A 20,733-nucleotide genomic window follows, 5' to 3' on the forward strand; every position below is an offset into this window, starting at 1 on the left:
GAAAGCAAAGGGAGTCAATGCAGGTAAGAGCACATCGGAAGGAACGTCCTAAAATGTTGGGCCAAAGAAGACAGTGTTTTCGGAGGGATGGTAAGGCCCCCGGGGCAGGGTTGTGCCAAATGTCAAAGGATTTCTACCATTCCCCCCAATACCTGTCAGCATTTTCAGTCCTCCTCCTCTCTCTAATGGCTCTCTGTGTCTCTCACTGTGCCTTGATATCTTGAGTCCCCTTTCAGCTCCCATGGCATGCATTCTCTCCACTAGGCAAATTCACCAACTAGCCATTTGAGAACATGAACACAGATGTTTTTTCACCAAAACCATACTTAATCTACACACTACTATTTATACCCAGGGACCACACCCCTCAGAATTTTTTTTTTTCACAGTAGGATCTTTTCTTCTATACAGCATTTTGGAAGGGATATTTATTGGCCGAGGCCCCAGGAAACTTGGGTCGTAGGTTCTGCTCTGCCACTATCAGGCTGTCACTTTGGGCAAGTCTTCTCCTTTCTCCAAGCTTCAGGAACCTTATCTCTGAAATGAGGGGGTTTAGCTGGCTGACCTTAAGGCCCCCTGCTAAGAGCTCTAATTCTCTAGTCTTGTTGAGTCCACAGCCCTGTTAATGTCTAGCTGGTGGGGACAGGCTCAAGAGCCTGGTCTTCTCAAAATGCCTGAAGAATGCTACTCAGCACATTCTATACCTGGGCATCCTATTACAAGCAAGGCAAGGAGAAGCTGAACAAGTAACAGAAAGAAACATCTGTCATTCCTCACATCTGCCTAGCAGGAAGCCACAGGTCAGCAAGTACAGATTCCAGTTTTCCTCTGGGAGTTGAGGAATGACTTCAGGGTCATGGCTAAACACTGGGACTCTCTGACACTGGGATCTCTGACACTGGGCATCACAGACCGGCCTGGGTTCATACTCTGCTCTACTGCACATGCTGTGGGACCCCTGGCAAGTAACATAACTTCTTTGAGATTTAGCTTCCTCATCTGTGAAACTGGGGTGATGTACTAATACTGCAAAGAACACAATCAAAGGGCCTGCCTGTAAAAATTAAATAAGAAAATGCATATAATAGCACTTGGCACAGTGCTGGAATAGAGCAAGCAAACAAGAAACAAAGTATTCTGGTAATTATGACAATAAATGCCTTGCAGGAGAAGATTCATTTGGGGGTTCAGAGGATCAGTGATCAGCACCACCAAGGTCTGCCAGAACTTCAGTGGGAGCAAAATATAAAGGTTCTTAGGCCTTCTGGCTGTGCTGAGTATTTTCTGGATTTCAGGAGACAATGAAGCTGTGTGGTTCATAATGCTCATCAGTATCAGATACGACCAGTATCAGGCAGCTTGTAGCATCAGAATGTTTTTTTCTAATAACTTCTGAAGGACTACATATTTTTATCACTGGAAAATATCTTGAGAGTTACATAAAAATTATTGGGTTTGAAGTGGCCAAATTTTGGAAATCATAGGGAAATGTTTATGTTTATTCATGCATTTCATTGTGAAATATAGAGGCATAAATATTTAAATTTGGAGAGCCATAGAAGCTCCAATTTATTTTATCTTTCTGTTTTTATTAGTGGCAGTGTTATGTATGTGATGTCCTGCAGTGGGTGGCTCTGCCAGTTAATCCTAATATACTTGGTCCCGTTATAAAAGACACTAAACACTAAGTACCTTGGGAAATCTTAAAACTGGGTTTTAGGGGGTCTTTTGGCTAAAGTGAGACAACTTTAAGATCAGCCCACAATGGCCAAACCTGACCCAACCAACATGGGACAATCATATCGCAAATCAGAATTAAGAGGTCTGAGAATAGACATGAACAGATGAGAAGAAACATCCCTTGAACATAATATTTAACATTTCAGCTTATTCCCCTCAAGTTTTTTTTTCATATCCAATAGAATCTTGACTGTTTCTTGGCCAAAAATTTTTCTGGACCCCGAAGTCAGGATAATAGGAGAGGCAGAAACTCTTCTAAGGAGTGTCATGTATTTTGAGTGCAACACTATTGCATTTTGTCTGCAGATCATTACAGTTCCTTGGGCAATAGCATCGTTTGTAGTAGAGATCCAGATTATGTTAAATTTAGTTTGAATTTAGAATTAGTGAATTATATGATAGTTGCAGACAGGAGAAGAGGAACATCATGTTCCATGTTAAAATAAGATGTCTGAATGTCACGATCTGGTCACACGGGCGCTCAGAAAAAAATCAGCCGAAAGAGACTTGGGCTGGTATTGCTGAATTCTTGAGAAAGGGGAGGTGGCGTCGTCTCTCAGGGACCCAGTCACTCAGCTGAGGAGTGACCAAGCGAACCATCTGGTAATTTAGTGGGTGTGGCATAGGCTATGTCATAGGTATAATGTGTAAGTATCTGGTTACCAGGTAAGAATCTCAGAAAGGATACTCTTACCTTTTGTTAAACATTAAATGACAGGTGTGTGTGTGTGTGTGTGTGTGTTTGTGTGTGTGTGTCCTCCTTCTGTGGAATTCCTGAAATGAAGTGATTTTCTACTCTTTGAGGGAACAATCTGGTTAGAAGCTGGTTTTACTTTAGGTTCCTCAGAATCGTATTACTTTTCTTGGGGTTCCCCTAGAGTTAGGTGTGCTCCCCCAACCCCCCAGGGGAAGTGGGTTCTCCTGGACACCCAGGAACAGGCTGAGCAGCAGGGCTGGGTGTCCACACCAAGTCAAGGGTGCCCACGCGGCCTCCTGCCTCCCTGCTCCCTTCCATGCGCTCCAGGAAAGGCATGGGATGCAAGTTTCTCTGCACTCACCCACGTGATTGGCAGCCCCATTCTGCCTCTCGTTCTCATCCACCTGGCATTTCTTCTTGGCGATCTTGTGGAGAATAGATGCCTTTTCTCTGAACCTCCCTGAAGCAAGAGAAAGCAGTGGAAAGGAGGCACAATGAGGAGGAAGATAAAGAGAGAGGCTCATGGGAAATGGTGAAGCACTGGCCCGACAGGCTTGGGGCTTTCACAACTTTCTGCTCAACCCAAAGGCCCTGTGCCCCGCGTGAAGGGTGTTTTCTTACCTTTGTGGATTCTTTAGCCCAAATCTCTGTTGAGAATCTCAAGCCGCCAGACCACAGATGGAAGGTTTGACTCAAAACTCCACCCCCCCTCCCAACTGCCTACAAAATAAATGAAGGCACCAATCATCACTAAAACTCCCCCTTCTACTGAAATCTAAAACATGTCTAAAGACACCGAGCTGCTCTGGAGATACAGCCATTCCTCTGGAATTAAATGTCCATCCCCAGAATTGTCTTTTGACAATGGAAAGCCAAGCCCAGGGGTCTTCTGAATTGACTTCAGTTTTCAAACATCTTAATGAACATTGAAGTTTCTAAATGAGCTGGGAGGATGCATCCCAGCTTTCCGAATTAGCTGAGTCAGCTGCAATTAAAGCATCAAGGAGGCAACTGCTTCCACCTGGGGATTTAGGGCAAAGAATGATCAACTGAGCACAGCAGGTCACGTCTGTCGGTGATGAGACGCTTAAGGAAAGGTGCTGGAAAAATCCTGCAAATTCTCAAAATGACCATTTCAAACCGCTATACCACAAGTCAAACACTTAACTTCTTCTCCATTATTGACATAATTAATGGTTAAATGCATGCAACAAGCACAGAAAAAAAAAAAAGCATGCAATAATGTAGAAATTAGTGAAACATAGCTCGTTTTGCTTTCTCTATTAATCCTTGATTCCTTCCGCCCCCCTGCACCGGGAACATTCAAGGTACAAAGGAGCCTTATTTTAAATAGACTGGTTGTTGCCTAGATTCAGATATGATAAGTCCTTCAGTACACCACAACCTCTACAATTTTCTCAGTAGGCATTCGTGTTGGCTGGATTCCCCAGCAGCGTATTAACAGGGAGCTCATTTTACTTTTCTAGTTTGACCCATGCTGAACCAAACCAAACTCAAACCCAGATGTTTCTCTTGGAGAATCTCTTTTCCTAGGAAGGGACATGGCATGTTGGCATCCACTTAACCTCCCCTCCTCACAGATGGGGTGTGGTCAGAGTAGTGACTTGTGTGATGGGGTGGGGGTGACAAAAGCTGTAAGCTAGAGTGGGATCAGCTGATTCCAATGGTGAAGGTGATGCTGGATGGAACCCTTTCTGCTTCCAGGCTCCATCAGTCCTAAGCCCAGACACTTGGCTACCCCAAAGGTAGCCTCTAGGACTAGAGCGCCTCGGTGCTGCCCGTGCACGTGCACCAGAGCACATGTTCTCAAAGGAAACAGGAAGGGAAATGTTACGCAGAGCAAAGTTGGTCTGTACGTGGCTTGGGCTTCATAAGGAACGAGAAAGAAGGATGAGGTGACAGGCAGCATGTCCAACCCCGAGGGAGGTTGAAGGTCAGCATTAGGGTCACTATACTGAAGGGTATTTTGAATTCAGCTGTTTTTATTTAATTTCTGAGGGAAACTCTGGGAAGAAAGGGGAGAAAGAAAAGAAAGCCTGGGGATAGAAGGAGGAGGAAGCGAAAGGGAATAAGAAAGGACAGAAAAGGAAGAGAAAGATCAAGGAAGGAGGAGGTAGGCCGGGGGTTGTGATTGCCTGGAGGTTGCTGGTGTGGATGCAGGCCACTCTCCTGGCTGCCAAACCTAGTCTTGTCTGCTTCTCCATACTCTGCAGCCGTAAGCCCGAAGAGGGGGTACTTCTGGTGGAAGATACCTCCGAGAGGTTCTCACGTTATTTGCTAAAAAGTCCAGAAGACAGAAAAGCAAGTTCTGAAACAGAGAAGATGGTGCTTCTACTCATAAAACTGTTCAGTGGTCTCAGGGTCACTCTTTGAACTTAGAACCTTCTGAAGCTCTGCGAAATGAAGATGATCAATAATTGCCACTTGAAAATTATATAAAAATGATAATAAAGCAGGAAAGCATTCAGAAGAGGAGACAAATAAACCTGTGGAGACAGCCAGAAATAACCCAGTCTAAGGAATGCCCCAAAGTCAGGAATCAGGGCAGAGAAAATACTTGACAGCAAACAGCTGATCGCCTACTGTGTGTGGTTACAGGAGTATTTTCAGAGCTCAGATGGATACCAGACAGAGAAATGACAATAGAAGGCACCCATGGGAGGGGCCTGCCACTCCCTCTGCCAGGAAACCTCCTTGAGCACGGTGTCGGCCACTGTCCCTGGTGGGCTGGCTTCCCCAAATCCTTTAAAGGAAGGCTGGGAGCACAGGGTAGGAAATGATTCTAGATGCGGGATTTCATAGGTTCTCAAACATTTTCACAGGTCAGCGAGGGCTTTCGAGATAGCGTGTCACTACTCTTCCCACTGCAGCAGCACTTGAGATTTTCTAAGCTGCTGGAAGGTGGGAGGGGTTGGCTCTCTCTGCTCTCTCTGGGGGTTTAGCCCTACGGGCAGCAGGGCACTGCTGGGAGGCGGGCTGGGACCTCTCCTTTCCACTCCCTTCTTTGACTTCTCTAACTCAATCTTTGTCCCAGTTAGCATGACCTGATTACCATTCTGCATTCTGAGGGCTGACAATGGCTACCCCACAGCCTAAAAGGATTTTCTCTTAAAGATTCATTTCTAGAAAAGCAGCAGTTGAAATGGCACCTTCAGAATCAGCACTCAGGTGTGCTCCTCGAGGGTGGTGGGGCACAGCCTGACAAAGCAAGGAATGCTCCTTTCAGCCCAATGGACACCCTGGGGATCGCCACAGGGCACCTCCTGAGGAAAGACGGGAGGATGGCTAACCAGAGGAGCGTAGGCATGAGGTCCCTGGGGCAGAGGCCAGCACAGACCCTGTGATTCCCAAAGTGACCCTCTGTGCCTTGGGGTAGGAAGGCAAGTCACCTTCAGGACTGGGGCGGCCTGACACCATGAGCTGGAGAGAACACCAAGTAGGCTGTGTATGTGTTGGGGACCACACAGTATTGTGGTTAAATTTTGGACGTGACTTAGGGGCAGGTGCATCTGGGTTTAAGTTCTGCCTCTTTCACCGACTACTGGGCGAATTCGGTAAGTTCCTGAATATTCCTGAGCTTCAGTTTTGCCATCTGTCAAACGGGGATTCCAATGGCATCGGCTCATAAGTTAAACACAAGAATTAAGTGAGAAAAGTGTGTGCGAAGGGCTTATCACAACACCTAGCGTTGGAAGCAGTCTATCAATAAGAGGAAAAAGAAAAGACAGACTAATGAAAACTAGTGAAAACTACAAGGGTGACACGGCCCTGAGCTGCTTCGGAGAATCGTTGGCATTTTCTCTTCTCTCTCGATCCGAACATGCCAGCCTGGAGGATTCGCTGCCTCCTGACCCCACGGTGTAAGCCTCGGTGGACCGGCGTCAGCGACGCCTCCAAAGTCAGCTCCGCAACTGGTTAGGAAAAGGATCGCTTTACATCTTCCTGAAATTGAGAAGGTCAAGGTAACAGAGCTGCCGTTCTGTGTCTAAACACCGAGACATTTGCCATCTGAAGATGGAGAGGTCAGTTTTCCCCACCACCTGTGAGGACAGAGTCCGGGCGAGGAAATCCTGCCGCGCGGATCCGTGTGCTCCAAAGCACTTGCTGACGCCCGAGGGCTTTACCTCTGTGTCTCAGGCTCGGAATTTTAAAACGGGATCGTAACACGCTCCTCATACAGGTGTGGGAAGGCTCAGTGGGTTGATACACATCAGGTGTTTACACGGCCTCTGACATAGAGCAAATGCTCAGGCATTGTTACTCAGGAAGGGTTATTACTGGGGGGGGGGGGGGGGGTGACAGGACATCCTTCCCGCGAAGAGCTGGAAATAAAAAGATTGATATTCACAACAGAAGTCACGTTTAGCAGCCTCCAGGTGTAGACCTTGGCAGGCGAGGGGCTGCTTCCGTAAACTATTTTAGGCATGGACTCCACACTGGCATTCGGGGTTGACACAGGGGGGCAGATTTCAGAAACGACTGCAGCTCTGTGCCTGGAGATAGAGAATGAAGACATTTTTGGGTACTTTTCAGAGCGAGGGAAGGAGCGATTTTTAACATGTTTTAAGGCAACCTTAAAAAAATATACTCTGTTGTGGTGCGAAGCCTTACAGTGTTGTATTTTTACACGGCGACAGATATTTGTATACTTAAGATCTCGGAAATAGCAAACTCTGCTCAAATCGTGAGGCACCTACGTCAAAACCTAGTACACAGTTTTAATATAGTTTAGCTTGTTCTGAAATTTGCAAAAGAATACCAGCTGAGTGTCCTCAGGGGAGCGTGTGTTGAGGGGGTGGAAGAGCAGAGCGGAATGAAAGATCAAAGCATGAGGACCTAATGTGAATAGGAACAAATTCCGAAAAACAATCGGGAATCAAAATCCTTGGCCCCATCACCCAGACATAAAAGAGATGCCCCAAGCTGCCCAGCAAAATAACCTTCAGAAGGTCTGCTCACCCCAAGGAAATGACTTTTGTTTCTGTTCTGCTGTTAATTAATGAAAACAGTCCCTGGAAATGCCTTCACCTCTTTCCCACCAAGCCGGTAACCCCCAGTGTTAGAACGGGACCCTTCGGGTGGGTGGGTGGGGGGGTGACCAGATTAGATCCTGCCTGCTGCAGAACATTTTGAGCCTCAGCAACCCAGAAGAGAAGGGACAAAAGAGATATATAGGTGCAAAAGGGAGCAGCCACACACACCTCAGTGAACAGACCTGGGTTTGGGAGAAGAAAAGAAAAATTGAAACAGGAGGGGAAAACTTGAACATAGTGTTTTAAATCTATTTTTGTGTTTATAGTTCTGCTTTTCCTGTCTCTGTCTTTGAAGTTTATGACTTGGCAGGTAGCTTCAAAAGCAGACATGCAGCTGAACCTTCCTCCTGTTTATTCATCGCCTTTTTATTTTTCCTCCTGGAAGCGCAGACTCAAGGCAGGGAGGCCACCATCGCTCTGAGAAGGCATGCAAGGATACTGCCGTGGCATAAGCTAATGCTGCCCTTGGGGTCAGCGTGGGCTCCTCTCTTCCCCTCACAGCCCACATGCTATCCTGTGGCAAGCCTGGAATCTCTGCGTTCAAAATATTTCAGAAGCTGACCACTGCTTTTCTTTCCTCCTCTCCCAGGAGCAGCAACAATCCTGCTGGTCTACTAACTAGTGTCCCCTTCCACCTTAACCTCTTCCCCAGGCTGGTCTCATCCCAGTAACCTTAGTGATTAATCAGATCATGCCACTCCTTTGGGCAAAATCCTGCAGTGGCTCCCAGGTCAAAGTGAAAGCCAAGGTTGTGACAAGGACCTGTAAAGAAAGGGGTTTAGCCACTGAGGCCGCCCTGCCTCATCCTTTCCCTCTCTCCAGGCTCACTCTACTGGAGCCATGCTGGCCCCACCTCAGAGCCACGGTATTTGCTGGTCCCTCTACCTGGAACGTTCTTCTCCCAGAGATCCATTGCCTTCACTCTCTCAGCTCCTTCGAGTATTTGCTCAATGTCACCTTCTCATTGAGGCTTCTCTGAGGAGCCTATTTAAAAATGCAGCCTTTTCCTATCCAGCATTTCCTATCTATCCCCAGGTTATTTTCTCTAAAACATTAATCATCTAAGATGCTGTATCATTACTATTGGTTATCTTTTTCCTATCTTTTAGCAGCAGAGCTCCATGAGGATAGGGATTTCTGTTGGTTTTGTTCTCTATGGTGACCCCCAGAGTTTCCTGTAGGGCTTGATAAGTCCTGGTTTCTGGGTTTCCAGGCAAGTAGATGAGGCAATCACTCCTTAGTATGCTTCTTGTTGGCTAATGACCCAAAGCAAATCCCTACATGTCCCCAGAGGGGGCAGAGCCTATATGGGGGATCCCAGGAATTTTCTGAAGGTAAATAGGAGAAAATGGCATGGATGAGGCCCAGGGGTGGAAGAGAGGGGCATATCAGTCCCCCTTTTTCTGCATACTGCCAAGGCCAACAAGGTGGGTGCTGAGAGGGGCCTTTGTGACACAGAGGAGAGGCAGAGAAGGGAAGGCGGGGCTTTGGCTCCTCCTTCTCTATTAAGATGCTTCTTATTTGTCAAGGCTTATCTGAAGGCCCAAACTGAAGATTTCTCTAGTGATAGCCATACCCCTCCTTCCCAAGTGGAAATCCATCACTCGAATGGCACTCTGATCACTCCTCATCACAGCCCTTATTCCAGTTTGCTGCCCACATGCCTACTTTCCCATCAGACATTAGACTTCTCTGGGGAAGGGACCTTCTCTCGCCATCTTGTGTCTCTCAGCAAGCATCATAGAGTAGTGCTCGGCGGCACAGCAGGTGCACTCAGTGAATTCCAGTGAAGTTCTCCCTATATTGACTCTTAGTGTGAGCTTTGCTTTCAAGTGGGTATGTCAGAACGATCTTCAACTCTGTAAATATTAACCACACCTGTGCTGTATACCAGGTGGTGTTCGGTGACCAAGACAGATCTAGCTGGTGCCCTGTAGAGTTGCAGCTTGGAGCCAGGGAGACGAAAAACAAGGACTTAAGATTCATGATGAATCCTTCTCAGAAGAGTATGGAAGGTCAAGGTTCTAAGATACAAGATCTCACTTAGCAGAGTGAATGAATAAAATCCTCTTCATTTTATAAACTATCCTCATGGGGCAGCTTATTCATCTAATAGGATCTGACCTGACTTTAATTTTTTACTTTATTGATTTTTATTGTTTTGTTGTTGTTGTTAAGTAAGCTCTATGCCCAAAATGGGACTTGAACTCATGATCCTAAGATCAAGAGACACATGCTCTACGGAATGAGCCAGTCAGGTGCCTCTGATTTTTATTCTTAGGAGCAAAACATGGTGGAAATTTTCACATTAAGCAAAAATACCAAGAACATAGAGTTTATTTATTCTTATATTTATTCTTGAGTTATAAGCTCTAAATATTTTTTTCTAATTTTTGTGAAGCATCATGGAAAACCAATTATGACTACATTGATATTAATGGAAATTAAACCAGTATTGTAATATCTTGTAAAATGTCTTTAGTAAATATTCTGTAAATGAACCATATAATAAGGGTAATCAACATAATTTAATTGTATTTTTATAGACATCATCATAGGACTAGTTTCTGTAATTAATGAGAATATATACATAATTGTATCTCAACTGGTAGCCATCATATAATGAAATGAAGCAGCCAGATTTCCTTATTAAGGTTTTAAAAAATAATTTTCCCTATGAATGACCTTCAGAATCACCCGTAAAGAATGAATCTGTCCACATGTGAATTGATTCTATCATCTCCCCTGGCAGGTCACCTTATCATTGGAAATGTGGAGTGCTTTCATAAATGTTTTGGAAAATTTCCAATGCTTTTCAAAAGTTGGTATCTTAAAGATTGATATTTTGTCCTTTATTACAATTTCTTGCCTCTGCAGGGACTTTAGCTACTCATCATGAGTCTTCCATCCTTCCTTTTTTCCCCTCAGCATATAATCCTGGTTAAATCTCTCCACTGGGAACCTTTCCCTTTACTTTGGCTTTCCTGCCTGCCCTGCCCTCTCGTGTCTTCTCTCACAGCCAAGCCTCTGGAAATGTCTATGCTGGTGCCTCTGAATCTTTAGGGCTCCTTTGTTCACTTCCTCACTCTGCATCTGGCCTTTGGCAACATCCCCCCACTGAACCCACCCTCGGCCACTTTTTGCCTCCACATGACTGGGTCTCTCAGGGCATCTGATAATCTTCACCCCATTGCTGAAGTCCAATCTGATTTTCCAGGACTCCTGAGAGTGACCCTTAGGCCACTGTTCCCCAGGCTCCCTCCTTGCTCCCTGTCCACCTCCCCACATTCTCCCAAAGAACCCAGTGGATCTCCACCTAAATATCGGTGATTCCCAAATTCAGCTCTCTGGCTCTGATCCTTTTATCCAATGAACTTCTGAGCATTTCACTTGGAAGCCCCTCTGACAGTTAAACTCAACATGGCCCACACTCCCACACATCCTCTTCTCCCTGGGAATGTGCCTGTCTGCTTGCATTTTCTATTGGTGATTTCCTCACTTCCAGTGTTTTCCAGCCGTCTTAGGGATCCTCCTGACACCCCACATTGAGTTGTCAACTCCTTCTGAGTCTACCTTTGAATACCTTAGATCCAACATTTCCAGCCTGGATGTTGGTTACAGCCTCTTATTAGCTGGTCTCCCAGTTTCTGAGTAATGCTTCTCGTGGCTTAGAATGTTCCACACTTGTTATCTGCGTGTCATACTCCTTTTTAAGATTCTTTAGATGCTTTAAAGCATCTCATCTTTCAGAAAGCTTCCCCTGAGTCCCTTTCCTGGGATGGCAAGGCACGCTGGCCCTTTTCTCTATCACAGCACTCAAACCTGTCCTATCATGCGTATTAGAGACCCTCAGAGGCATTTTACTGACCTCTCTCCAGTGAGCTGCGAGCCCCTCAAGGATAGGGATGTCATTTGTCATCTGCTCCCCCCTTCCTACTTCTTAGGCTGGTCCTCAGTGTTTATGAATATAGCAACATTAACACAAACAACAAAGGGTGTGTGTGTGTGTGCGCGCGTGTGTACGCATGCATGCTTAGAGTACTTGCTGTATGAAAATCTATTCATAGTTTATATTCCTTCTGGGAATAGAAAACAAGGACCAGACGCACAGTACAGAAAACTCACCAGGCACTCTTCTTGGTTAATGCGGTGATTAAGCCTCTAAAGTCTAATAGTGTTTGCAGTCAATATTTGTCTATTTTGAGACTCTTAAAAAATATATAATCTAATCAGGTTCAGGCAAAATTGGAATTTTACAAACCAAAAAATTCACAGCAGGGATCAATGAAAGAATATGGTGTTTCAGGAAAAGAGCCAATTCCCTGACCTTAGCTGAGGTTGACACCGCTGGAGAGCTAATGTTCTTTATCATTTTAGGTCACCTGCTTTATAATTTTAGGAACTTAATTTTCCAAAAATTTCTATCTCCTAGACAGAGATACAAATGGCACTCACACACAAAATTCTCAAAGGGGTTTCTCTGATCTCAGCTTTGGAGTTCTGAGCCAGGTAGGGGCTGCCACATGGAAGGTCTGAATGTCTTCCTCTTGCTCCCATCCCTTGCACCCTGTGGACATCTAAGAGATAAATGACTAAAGAATCACGTTACTAGGGCAGGCCTCAGATCTCAAGACTTGCCAACCTCCAACCCCACGACCACCTGAGGGGTGCAAATGGTCTCTTCAGAGTCAGGTTTCAAAGCCCATATCTCGGGTACATCTCTGCAAGTGCGTTATAACATTATTGTATTTACTTGGGCAAAGTTTTGATTTGTTCACAGCACCTGACAACGAGTGGGTGCTCAATAAATGTGTATGAATGGTTATTCTGACTTGCATATAAAAAACTGAACCTAAACCGTTCTTTCTCATGATGAGCCTATTTATCATACCCAATTATTTATCTTGATATAAAGTGAGAGACTTTAGATGTGGCTGACATTCCTTCGGTAGCAGCCACTCGATTGTGTACGTACATCATCTCCTATCGCCTGGATTTCATGTGTCTGGGAACTGTCAATTAATTTGAGGTCCTACTTCCTAGTTTCTTGAATCCTCAGTGTTACATTGTAAACTGGTGCCTGTAAATCTCATTTGGAAGCATGGGTTTGCAACAGAAGTGCTGACACATGCTGAGAGTTCTTAACTAACCGCTCCTGAGGGCTCAGTGGTCCATGACTAAAATGAGATGATTCAGTTCATTTCAGATTTAATCAAAAGAGAAACTTACCATGCTTAATTGAACACGCCAGCCTCCTGGTATTACCGATTCCCACTTTTTTTTTTGAGAGAAAGCTTCATGGGGGTGGGAAATTATATCATTAACTTATAATAATAGTACTCAAGGTTGACTAATGAAGGCAACTTAACATTTTCAGCTCTAGAGATGTCAGAAATAGACAAAAAGCAGCATCCACAATTTGCCTTCTGCTGCAACTTAACACCTTCTACATATGCAATGTGGCAAAATCTGCCTTTACTTGCCAGGTCCAATCTTTCTGCTTTTACTGCTGACAATTTAGATCATGAAATAAGATGCAATGAAGTTGGAAAAACTGGATGTATTCTAATTAGAGTTCCTGGGTCCTGGTTTTCAGGAAGACCGTGGATTTACCCACACAGCTGGTTTGGTCTTTCGGGCAGATCTGATACCGGTTACTAGCTGGTTAGTTTGGTTATGCACACTTACTAGGCTGCTGTCTTCCTAAGATCCAGCCCCAGGGAGATACATGTAAGAATACATCTCTGGAAAAGTAATGTGGTTAATAACTGGCGAGTCAGTACGTTTTGGGCAGGGGTAGGGGTAAGGCTCAGCCTTACAGAGAGCATCTGTTCAAGTGCCTAGAAAAATCCTCAGGTTATGGAAAGTTGGACTGAATGAGTTAAACCATAGACCTGGAATGAATGAAACATAACATGGCATTGGAAATGGTGTCTGTGCACAACAGGGACTTCCTCACTTTGGTAATTGGAAGGCAGAAAGTTAACTTGCAGTGTACTTCTCAGACATTCTTGGGGATGTCAACAGTTTTGTGGTAAGAAGGGCACATGCTGCGGTGGAAATTGGATATTCTGTGTGGGAGGAATAGTCTTGTCATGTAATTTAGAGAGGAAAGACTTCGATCATAACTGTACCCTGGCTTTAACTCACCTTGGGTGAAAAAATTCAGGTTTTAAAAATAAGTAAATTTGAAGGTAGTTATAATAGACACACTAGTCTTTGTATGGAAGTCAGTTACGAATCAATGTTCAGAGGACTTAGTTAAATTTGTTTGAGGATCTCTTTTACTGTTGGTGGGAGCACAAACTGGTGCTCCTGCTTTGCAGGGCAATTTGGCCATATCTTTCAAAATCTTAAATGTGCATATGCTTTGATGTGGTATTTCTTTTTTTAGGGATTTATTTTATACGTATGTATACTCCCTACTCAGCAGAGTCTGCTATAGGGGCAAAGAAGATGCTCATGTTGTGTCCTAATAACTGGATAAATCAATAAAAAATGGAAGTACCATGAATGTTCATCCACAGGGGACAGATGGAACAGACCTACCATGGAAGAGCCAAGCATTGGAATATTACAAAGCTACTAAAAGGAATGAGGACTGTGCTAACGTGGAAACATCTCCACTACATGCTAATAAACAAAAGCCAGGTATAGAGAACAGCGTGTGGAAGAAAAGAACATATGTTAGAAAAGCGATGATAGTGGTTACCTCTAAGGAATGAGTGGAACCTGGGGTAAAAGGAAGACTTGCTTTTATCGCTTTTTACCTCTGTGTGAAAGTGATGTTTTTATAATAAAAAGAATAATTAAAATTAATTTGCAGTTACAATTTCTATTGTGCTAAAAGTTTGTATTTGCACCCAAAAGGGAAGATGGCCCATTGTTCTTTTAAAGGTCTGTTTCTCGGGAACTATGTAATGTACTATTTGCTATGTATGTAACCACATTAATCAACAGTTTATCTATGAGCCGGATCAAATAATATACCTGCCTTCTATTTCAGAAGCTGTGGCCCAGGAACCTACCTACCCACTGTCTTGGTGGCAGCTTAACCAAAACATAAGTTCAAGTTTTCAAAAGATTTAATCTTAAAAATAGACTCTAAACCAATGTCTCCCATCACATTTAATAAAAGGCACCAGGAAAGAATCTTGGGCTGGAAGGGGCATTGAGGTGTCCCTTATCTGAACACTCTTCTGAAAGAGGCTTCACTCCAGAGGTAAGGAACGCCTTTTAAGGCAGGCCACTCCATCTTTGGCATGTCTGTAGGAAAGGTTTTCTGGTGCTGGGCTGAGTCCTCTCTCTCTCTCTCTCTCATTTGAGGGAGGCTCCTTGCTCAACCTCCCTCACCACCAGCTGGACTTAAGCGGTTCTCCAGAGCCCCTCTCCTGGAAAGACAGACCCTACTTTCTCACGGTAAATTGTCCATGGGGCCAATCCCAGGTAAGAACTTCTAACCATTGTTAGGTTGTTCCCATTTCCATCCTATGTCCTTCTTCATTTCAGGAGCCTCTGGGTTATCTAACACCATCCAGACTCCTCTCCCCATGTGGCTCTGAAAATGCCTGGCCTGACTCAGTCTCCCACCTCTGCCATCAGGAGATCTGTCTCTACATCCTTAACCTCTGCTCTGAATGTTCTTTTTGCCTTTCTGTTTCAGCTGAAACTCGGCTGTTTCCTGAAGGCCCATTTTCTCTCATGGCCCTTGAAAGGGACAGCTGCTTGTCTTTCCAAATGCCTCACATCCCCCGCCCCTTCCTCTCTACTTCTAGATCGTTTCTCCTCCCTCCATTGAAGCACAAGCCACCTCCACTACCACCACTGCAACTGATTTTCTCATCCTCCTTCCCTCATTCCTGAAGAAATGAGAACGCAGTTCACTACTTATTTACACTAGGGCTTCTGTCACCAGCTTTGGTGACTTTACATAGGTAAGCCTTGCAACACTTGGCTCCTCACCACCCTAACCTGCTCACCTCTGGCCACTTGCCCCTCCAGCTCACTTTATTCACCTACTCCTGCAGCTAGACCCTAGACTTCATCATTAACAATAACTGTCCCAGTTCCAAACTCCTGACTTGAAGCATCTCGCTTTGTGTCCACCACTCTTATCTTTGTACTACAACAATTCTTCGATTTCACTGGTCAGTTCATTGGTGCTATCCTCTTCTCATTGCATTCCTGTGGAACGGTTCCTTGGCTTCTGGGCCGCCATTCTCTCCTGGTCCTCTGTCCACCCCAGTCTTCTTTGCTGGGTCTCCCCCTTCTTCCCAGACTCTAAACTTTGGAGTCCCTTGGGCCAACCTTGACCTCCTCTTCCCTATTGATTAGCTAGGTATTCTTATCCAGTTCTGTGGCTTAAAGAACACTGATATTGTGTGACTCCCAAATTTGCATCCATAGCCCTGAACTTTCTCCCAAGATCCAGACTCCATTTCCTCTATTTCCCCCACATTCCCATTTGGATGTCTCATGGGCACCTCAAAGTTTACATGAGTTCTCAACATCCTTCCCACAGCTTGCTCTGTTCTCCATCCTCCCCTCCAACATACAATTATACAAAAGTGCTATTTCTCTCTTGTGGAGAGATTGCATATTGCCTATCTGATATCGATTTCCTTTTTGTTTCCTAATGATATAATACCTAAATTATTGGGGACAGCAAATCACCTGGTTTAATAAACTACATCTTCAAGCTTCCCTGAAGCCAGGTGTAGCCATATAACTGAGTTTTGGGTAGTTTTATGGGAGGGTCTAAAGGGAAGCCTCCTTAAAAAGAAGACAAAAGAGCTGGGAAAAATCATGTTGGCTCTTCCTCCTTCCTGGAATATAGGCACAATGGCTGGAGCTCTAGGAGCAGCCATCTTGGGCCACAAGGTGCCCTTGAGGTTGAAAGTCATGTGTTAGGATTGTGGAGCAGAAGATGGAAGGAGACTGGGTATTGGGTTATTGTAGGGCTTCCATGTCTGCTATGTACAGCCTCCCTCTGGACCTCTTTTACTTGAGAGAGAAATTAGCTTCCTTCTGACCTAAACCATGGTTAATTTGAATTTTCTACTATATGTAGCTGAACCTATCCTGCCTGATATATGAATGTATATAACACAGTCTTATCCATGTAGGCAAAAATAAATAAATAAAATGCGAAGGCCATAGATAACATCAAGACCTCTGGTGGGACTACATTTTCAGAGGGTACATCTTGGATAGTGGAAAACACTGTTAAATGGAATTCCAAAATTCAATTTCTCCTTGAAAAAGAACTGGACTATTTCACTGCAGTTAAGCACATCAACTGACTTGCTAGACTATGTGACCTTAAGATGCTTTTGTTCTTTTGAGGTAATGGGGGCTTTCAAAACTCAGCCACATGCCTAATTTAGGACCCCATGATTCAGGTAAGATTAGTTTCTCAGCCTGGTAAAGGGGCTGTTGGTTGCCGTGAAGCAGCATCCTTAATTTCATTAAGGAAAAGGTAATTATAATTTTTGCTCTTGACATTACAACAACTTTTTATATCTTTTTTTCTTATGCAAATGAACAAAGATTTTTTAAATTGATGGAGAAATTATTTTTCCTGGAAATGGCTACTCTTAAGTGGCAATGAGTTTAGGATAGTCTGCTGCAGGCAACTTTCCCCATACATTGCTTCTTTGCAAGATATGAGTCAGTGTTTCTGTCTACCTATCTATCTATATATCTCTATGAATGTTTATCTCCAAAGAGTGAAAATTAGTAGTTCTATATACTGTGATTGGTGGAAAGATCTCTTCTCCTATTAATTCATCTGTTCTATCACACGTTTGTTTTCTTTTGAACTAGCTTTCTACATTTTCCTGTAGACTAATTTTAGTAAGGAAGTCAGGTTCAATTTATTTAGAATATTCCAGAATGAGAATGGTATATAATTTGGGTATTTGCAGATGAGAAAGAAACTATGGGTTATTAGCTTTAAGTGAAAATTGCCCTTCCAAGTATGTGTAGTTTTACTGCAGGAGGAGATAAGAGGACAACCACCCATGTAGAGGAATCAGAGGTCATCAAAAGACCACTTCTAGAGTAATTTGTTTACTTCCCTCAAAACACCTTGTTATAGAAAGAAATACAATCCTTTGGAGGAGTAAGGCTTACTAATTTATCAAGTCTAGCAAAATGCATCTTACAGAGCAGGTGCTCCATTATTATTAAGTGAACACATTAGTATCAGGTGGCTGGTAAGACTGTTATCTTGGGATGCAGGAATGAGGAAATGGAGACCTCACCTCTCTGCGAAGCCTGCCCTCACTTCTCAAGGCTGGACATGATGCCTTCTGCTGGGCTCCCCCTGCACCTTGGGTCTGTCCATCATACTTCTCATTTCTTGGCCTGTGCCCGCCCCCCCCCCCCCCCCACACACACACTTGAGTGTGAATTCTTTAGGAGAAGGATTGTCTCTAATTAGTCCTGCACCCAATCTAGTGCCTGGTACATCCTAAGTGTTGCTGAGTAAATGCATTAGGGAATGAATGAAGGAGTGAATACAATTCTGATTAGCTTGGGGTAGGGAGGAGGTTGGGTATGGCCTGGGGAGCTGTTCCAGTTTAGGTTCTGAGGCACCTGAGGAGGAGAGAGGGAGGGAGAGAAAAGGCTCTGAGGTCGAGGACACATTTTGTAAAAATGTCATGGTTTTGTCTAGTGTCTGAGAGTATCTTGTTCTATTAAAATACCCTTTTTGTTTAATGGTGGACTATTCAAGTAGGGGTTCCTGTTTCATTCAGTGGCTCATTGTTCACTCTATGATTCCCTGATTCTAAGTCTGTGGTTTAAACCTTTCCCATGGCTGATCCCCATCAAGCATTTCTTCCCACTCCCTCTACTGATCTAAATTTGAACTATTTCTTCATACCCACCTTATACAACAAACTACAGTGGTGCCCAGAGGGCAGGGCTTGGGCATGCCACAACCCTGAGTTTAGGTCCCAAGGCACCACTAACTACCCTTGAGTCCCAGAGCCAAATACTTTGCTTTTCTGAGTTTTAGTTTCCTCATCTAGTAAAATACTTCTTTGAGCTTTAGCTTTCTCATCTTCAGTAAAATCTACCTTGTGTGGTCATTGCAAGAATTAAATGACATAGAATACATGAAGCCCAGAGCATTGCACCTGGCAGGTAGGAGACACCCAGTAAAGGTTGGTGGGCTCCTGTTCTTTGACCCTTTTCTCAGCCTGTTAGATCAGAACTTACCACTCCTCCTTCTCCAGTGTACCCAATATTTACTGATCCTTGGGGCCCAGCTCACTTTCTCCACTAAATCTTCCTCCTGGTTGAAAGCATCCTTCCTTTTCCTGTGTAGCCTGTCATCTTCTCCCGAATACCTATGGTACTTACCATTTTCTTTCTGGTGGCTCGGTAGTTACTGTGTTTTATTTCTCTCCCTCTCTGTAAGTTCTGTGGGGGCAAACTGCTCACCTTTTAATCTCATATTTCCCCAAAACACTTAGCAAAGTAATTTGCATGTAGCAGGTGCTTAAAAGTAATGAGGTGAATATGTACAGGACAATTCTCTATATTTAGGAAATCATCACTCAATTCCTCTTAAGATATGGAATGGCACATATAATCCATCTTTCCATTTGCTCTACTTGAAGGAGGGGGGTGGAAGCCAGGCCCTCATTTAAAGTAGCTGACCTCATGTCACATCCAGAGAATTTCCTGGAAATGGCTACAAGTGATGACTAGTCATATGGGCAATGATCATAAAGCCCTGCTCAAGAGCTAGTCACATCTCTAAACCTGGGAAAAGAAATGTTAAACATGGCGAGGGCTATTTCCTGAAGGCTAGCTAGCCTGCAGTTACTGCCCTGAACATCTTCATCTGTACTACACTTCCTTCAATTGTAGGAAGGAAGAGGCACCGAGCAGAGTTATTATTTTTGATGAGAAGGGAAAGGCCTTCGAGAGTTTGAAGAAGTCATGCATGGCTGTTGCCCAGTCTTAGGTTACTGAGCTGGCTTTGAGCCTTTTAGATAGAATCCCAGAGTTAGGGGTCAGCCAGGCCTGGCTTGTTATGGAGGCAGGTGCCAGAGAGTGTGATCTGCTGTGGCTAGAGGAAGACCTCTGTTCCCAAGGTATCCTTTCTATGAGTACCTGAGAGGGGTGGCTATGTGTTTAGAATGCTTTTTCCATCTTTCAGAGGTTCCTAATCCAAGGGTAGGATAGCACCCTTAATTAGCATTTCCAAAACAGTCCCACAAGAGGTTCCAGGGAAGAAAAAGTTCTCTGATCAAAGAAGTCTGGGAAGTACTGTGAACTCCATCCCTCTTTATGATTTCCTCTGTGCAGCAGCATACAGCGGCATATTGAAGCCTCTGACAAGTCACATGGGAGAGAAAACTATTTAACTTAACTCAGAAGCTCTTCTACTTAGTAAACTATGAAATCAGTCTTACTTGCTTTTTTCATTTTTTCCTGGGTTGTTGCAAAATTGCTAATGACATTGTATGAAACGAGTACATCATAGAACACAATTTAAAAATGCTGTTTTAGCTACTATTAGCTATTGCCATACTAGGGATGAATATTCAGCTAAGAACCGGACACAAAGGGATTTGTGAGAAGGGATGGTAATGCAAAGTATGAGAAATGTTAAAGGTGACCCGGGGGGGCCCCTGAACACAACCCCACAGTCTTGCTGAGGGCCAGCCACAATCCTCATTGCAGACATGATTTTGACTTTGGTTTCCTGCCTAGAAAGTGCAGTGGTTATCAAGTGGACTCATGGGATCGAAAGTTGCAGCTGTGCACCTTCGTGTGACCTTGAACCGTCTGGTTTAGGGAGGCTGAGAAGGAGAGTGCTCCGATGGCAACCTTTGCTCAAATGGATGTGGAAAGAGGAAGGAAAAGAGCAGAGTGAGGGGGAAATGGGGCACCGAAAGCTATGGAGAGGCAGCAGCTTCCCCGATGATGGGAAGGTAAGGGTGACGGGCAGAGGACAGGAAGGAGTAAAGAGAGAGGGTGAGGGTCCTGACAGGTCCGGTGGAAGTTAAGAGACCCACCTGCTGCTGGAGCCACAAACCCGAAGGTGGTGGCTAGCAAGATGCCCGGGGTGTGATTAAAAAATCAAGTCAGCAAGCCCCCAAAGCTTTGGCTTCTCAAACTAACCACCAATAAAAATCAAAGTGGTCTGAAGACATGGAATACAACTAAAAGCTGGGACCAGAGCCTTCCTTTAAGGTCTGGATTGCGCTTTCTATCCTCTCG

General features: G+C 44.4%; 1 protein-coding gene across 3 annotated transcripts in view; it reads right to left on the bottom strand.

The window, feature by feature from the left end:
- Positions 1 to 20,733, bottom strand: part of SLC24A2 (solute carrier family 24 member 2) — a 247,004-nt gene that overhangs the window by 44,702 nt on the left and 181,569 nt on the right. For all 3 annotated transcript variants that reach the window (XM_025433207.3, XM_025433206.3, XM_035697258.2), the window contains one exon: positions 2,799 to 2,897. In XM_025433207.3, the coding sequence (XP_025288992.1) occupies positions 2,799 to 2,897 (99 nt within the window). The remainder of the gene's footprint in view (positions 1 to 2,798; positions 2,898 to 20,733) is intronic.

Source organism: Canis lupus, chromosome 11 (genome assembly GCF_003254725.2).
Source record: "Canis lupus dingo isolate Sandy chromosome 11, ASM325472v2, whole genome shotgun sequence".
In the NCBI taxonomy this organism is placed as follows: Eukaryota; Metazoa; Chordata; class Mammalia; order Carnivora; family Canidae; genus Canis; species Canis lupus.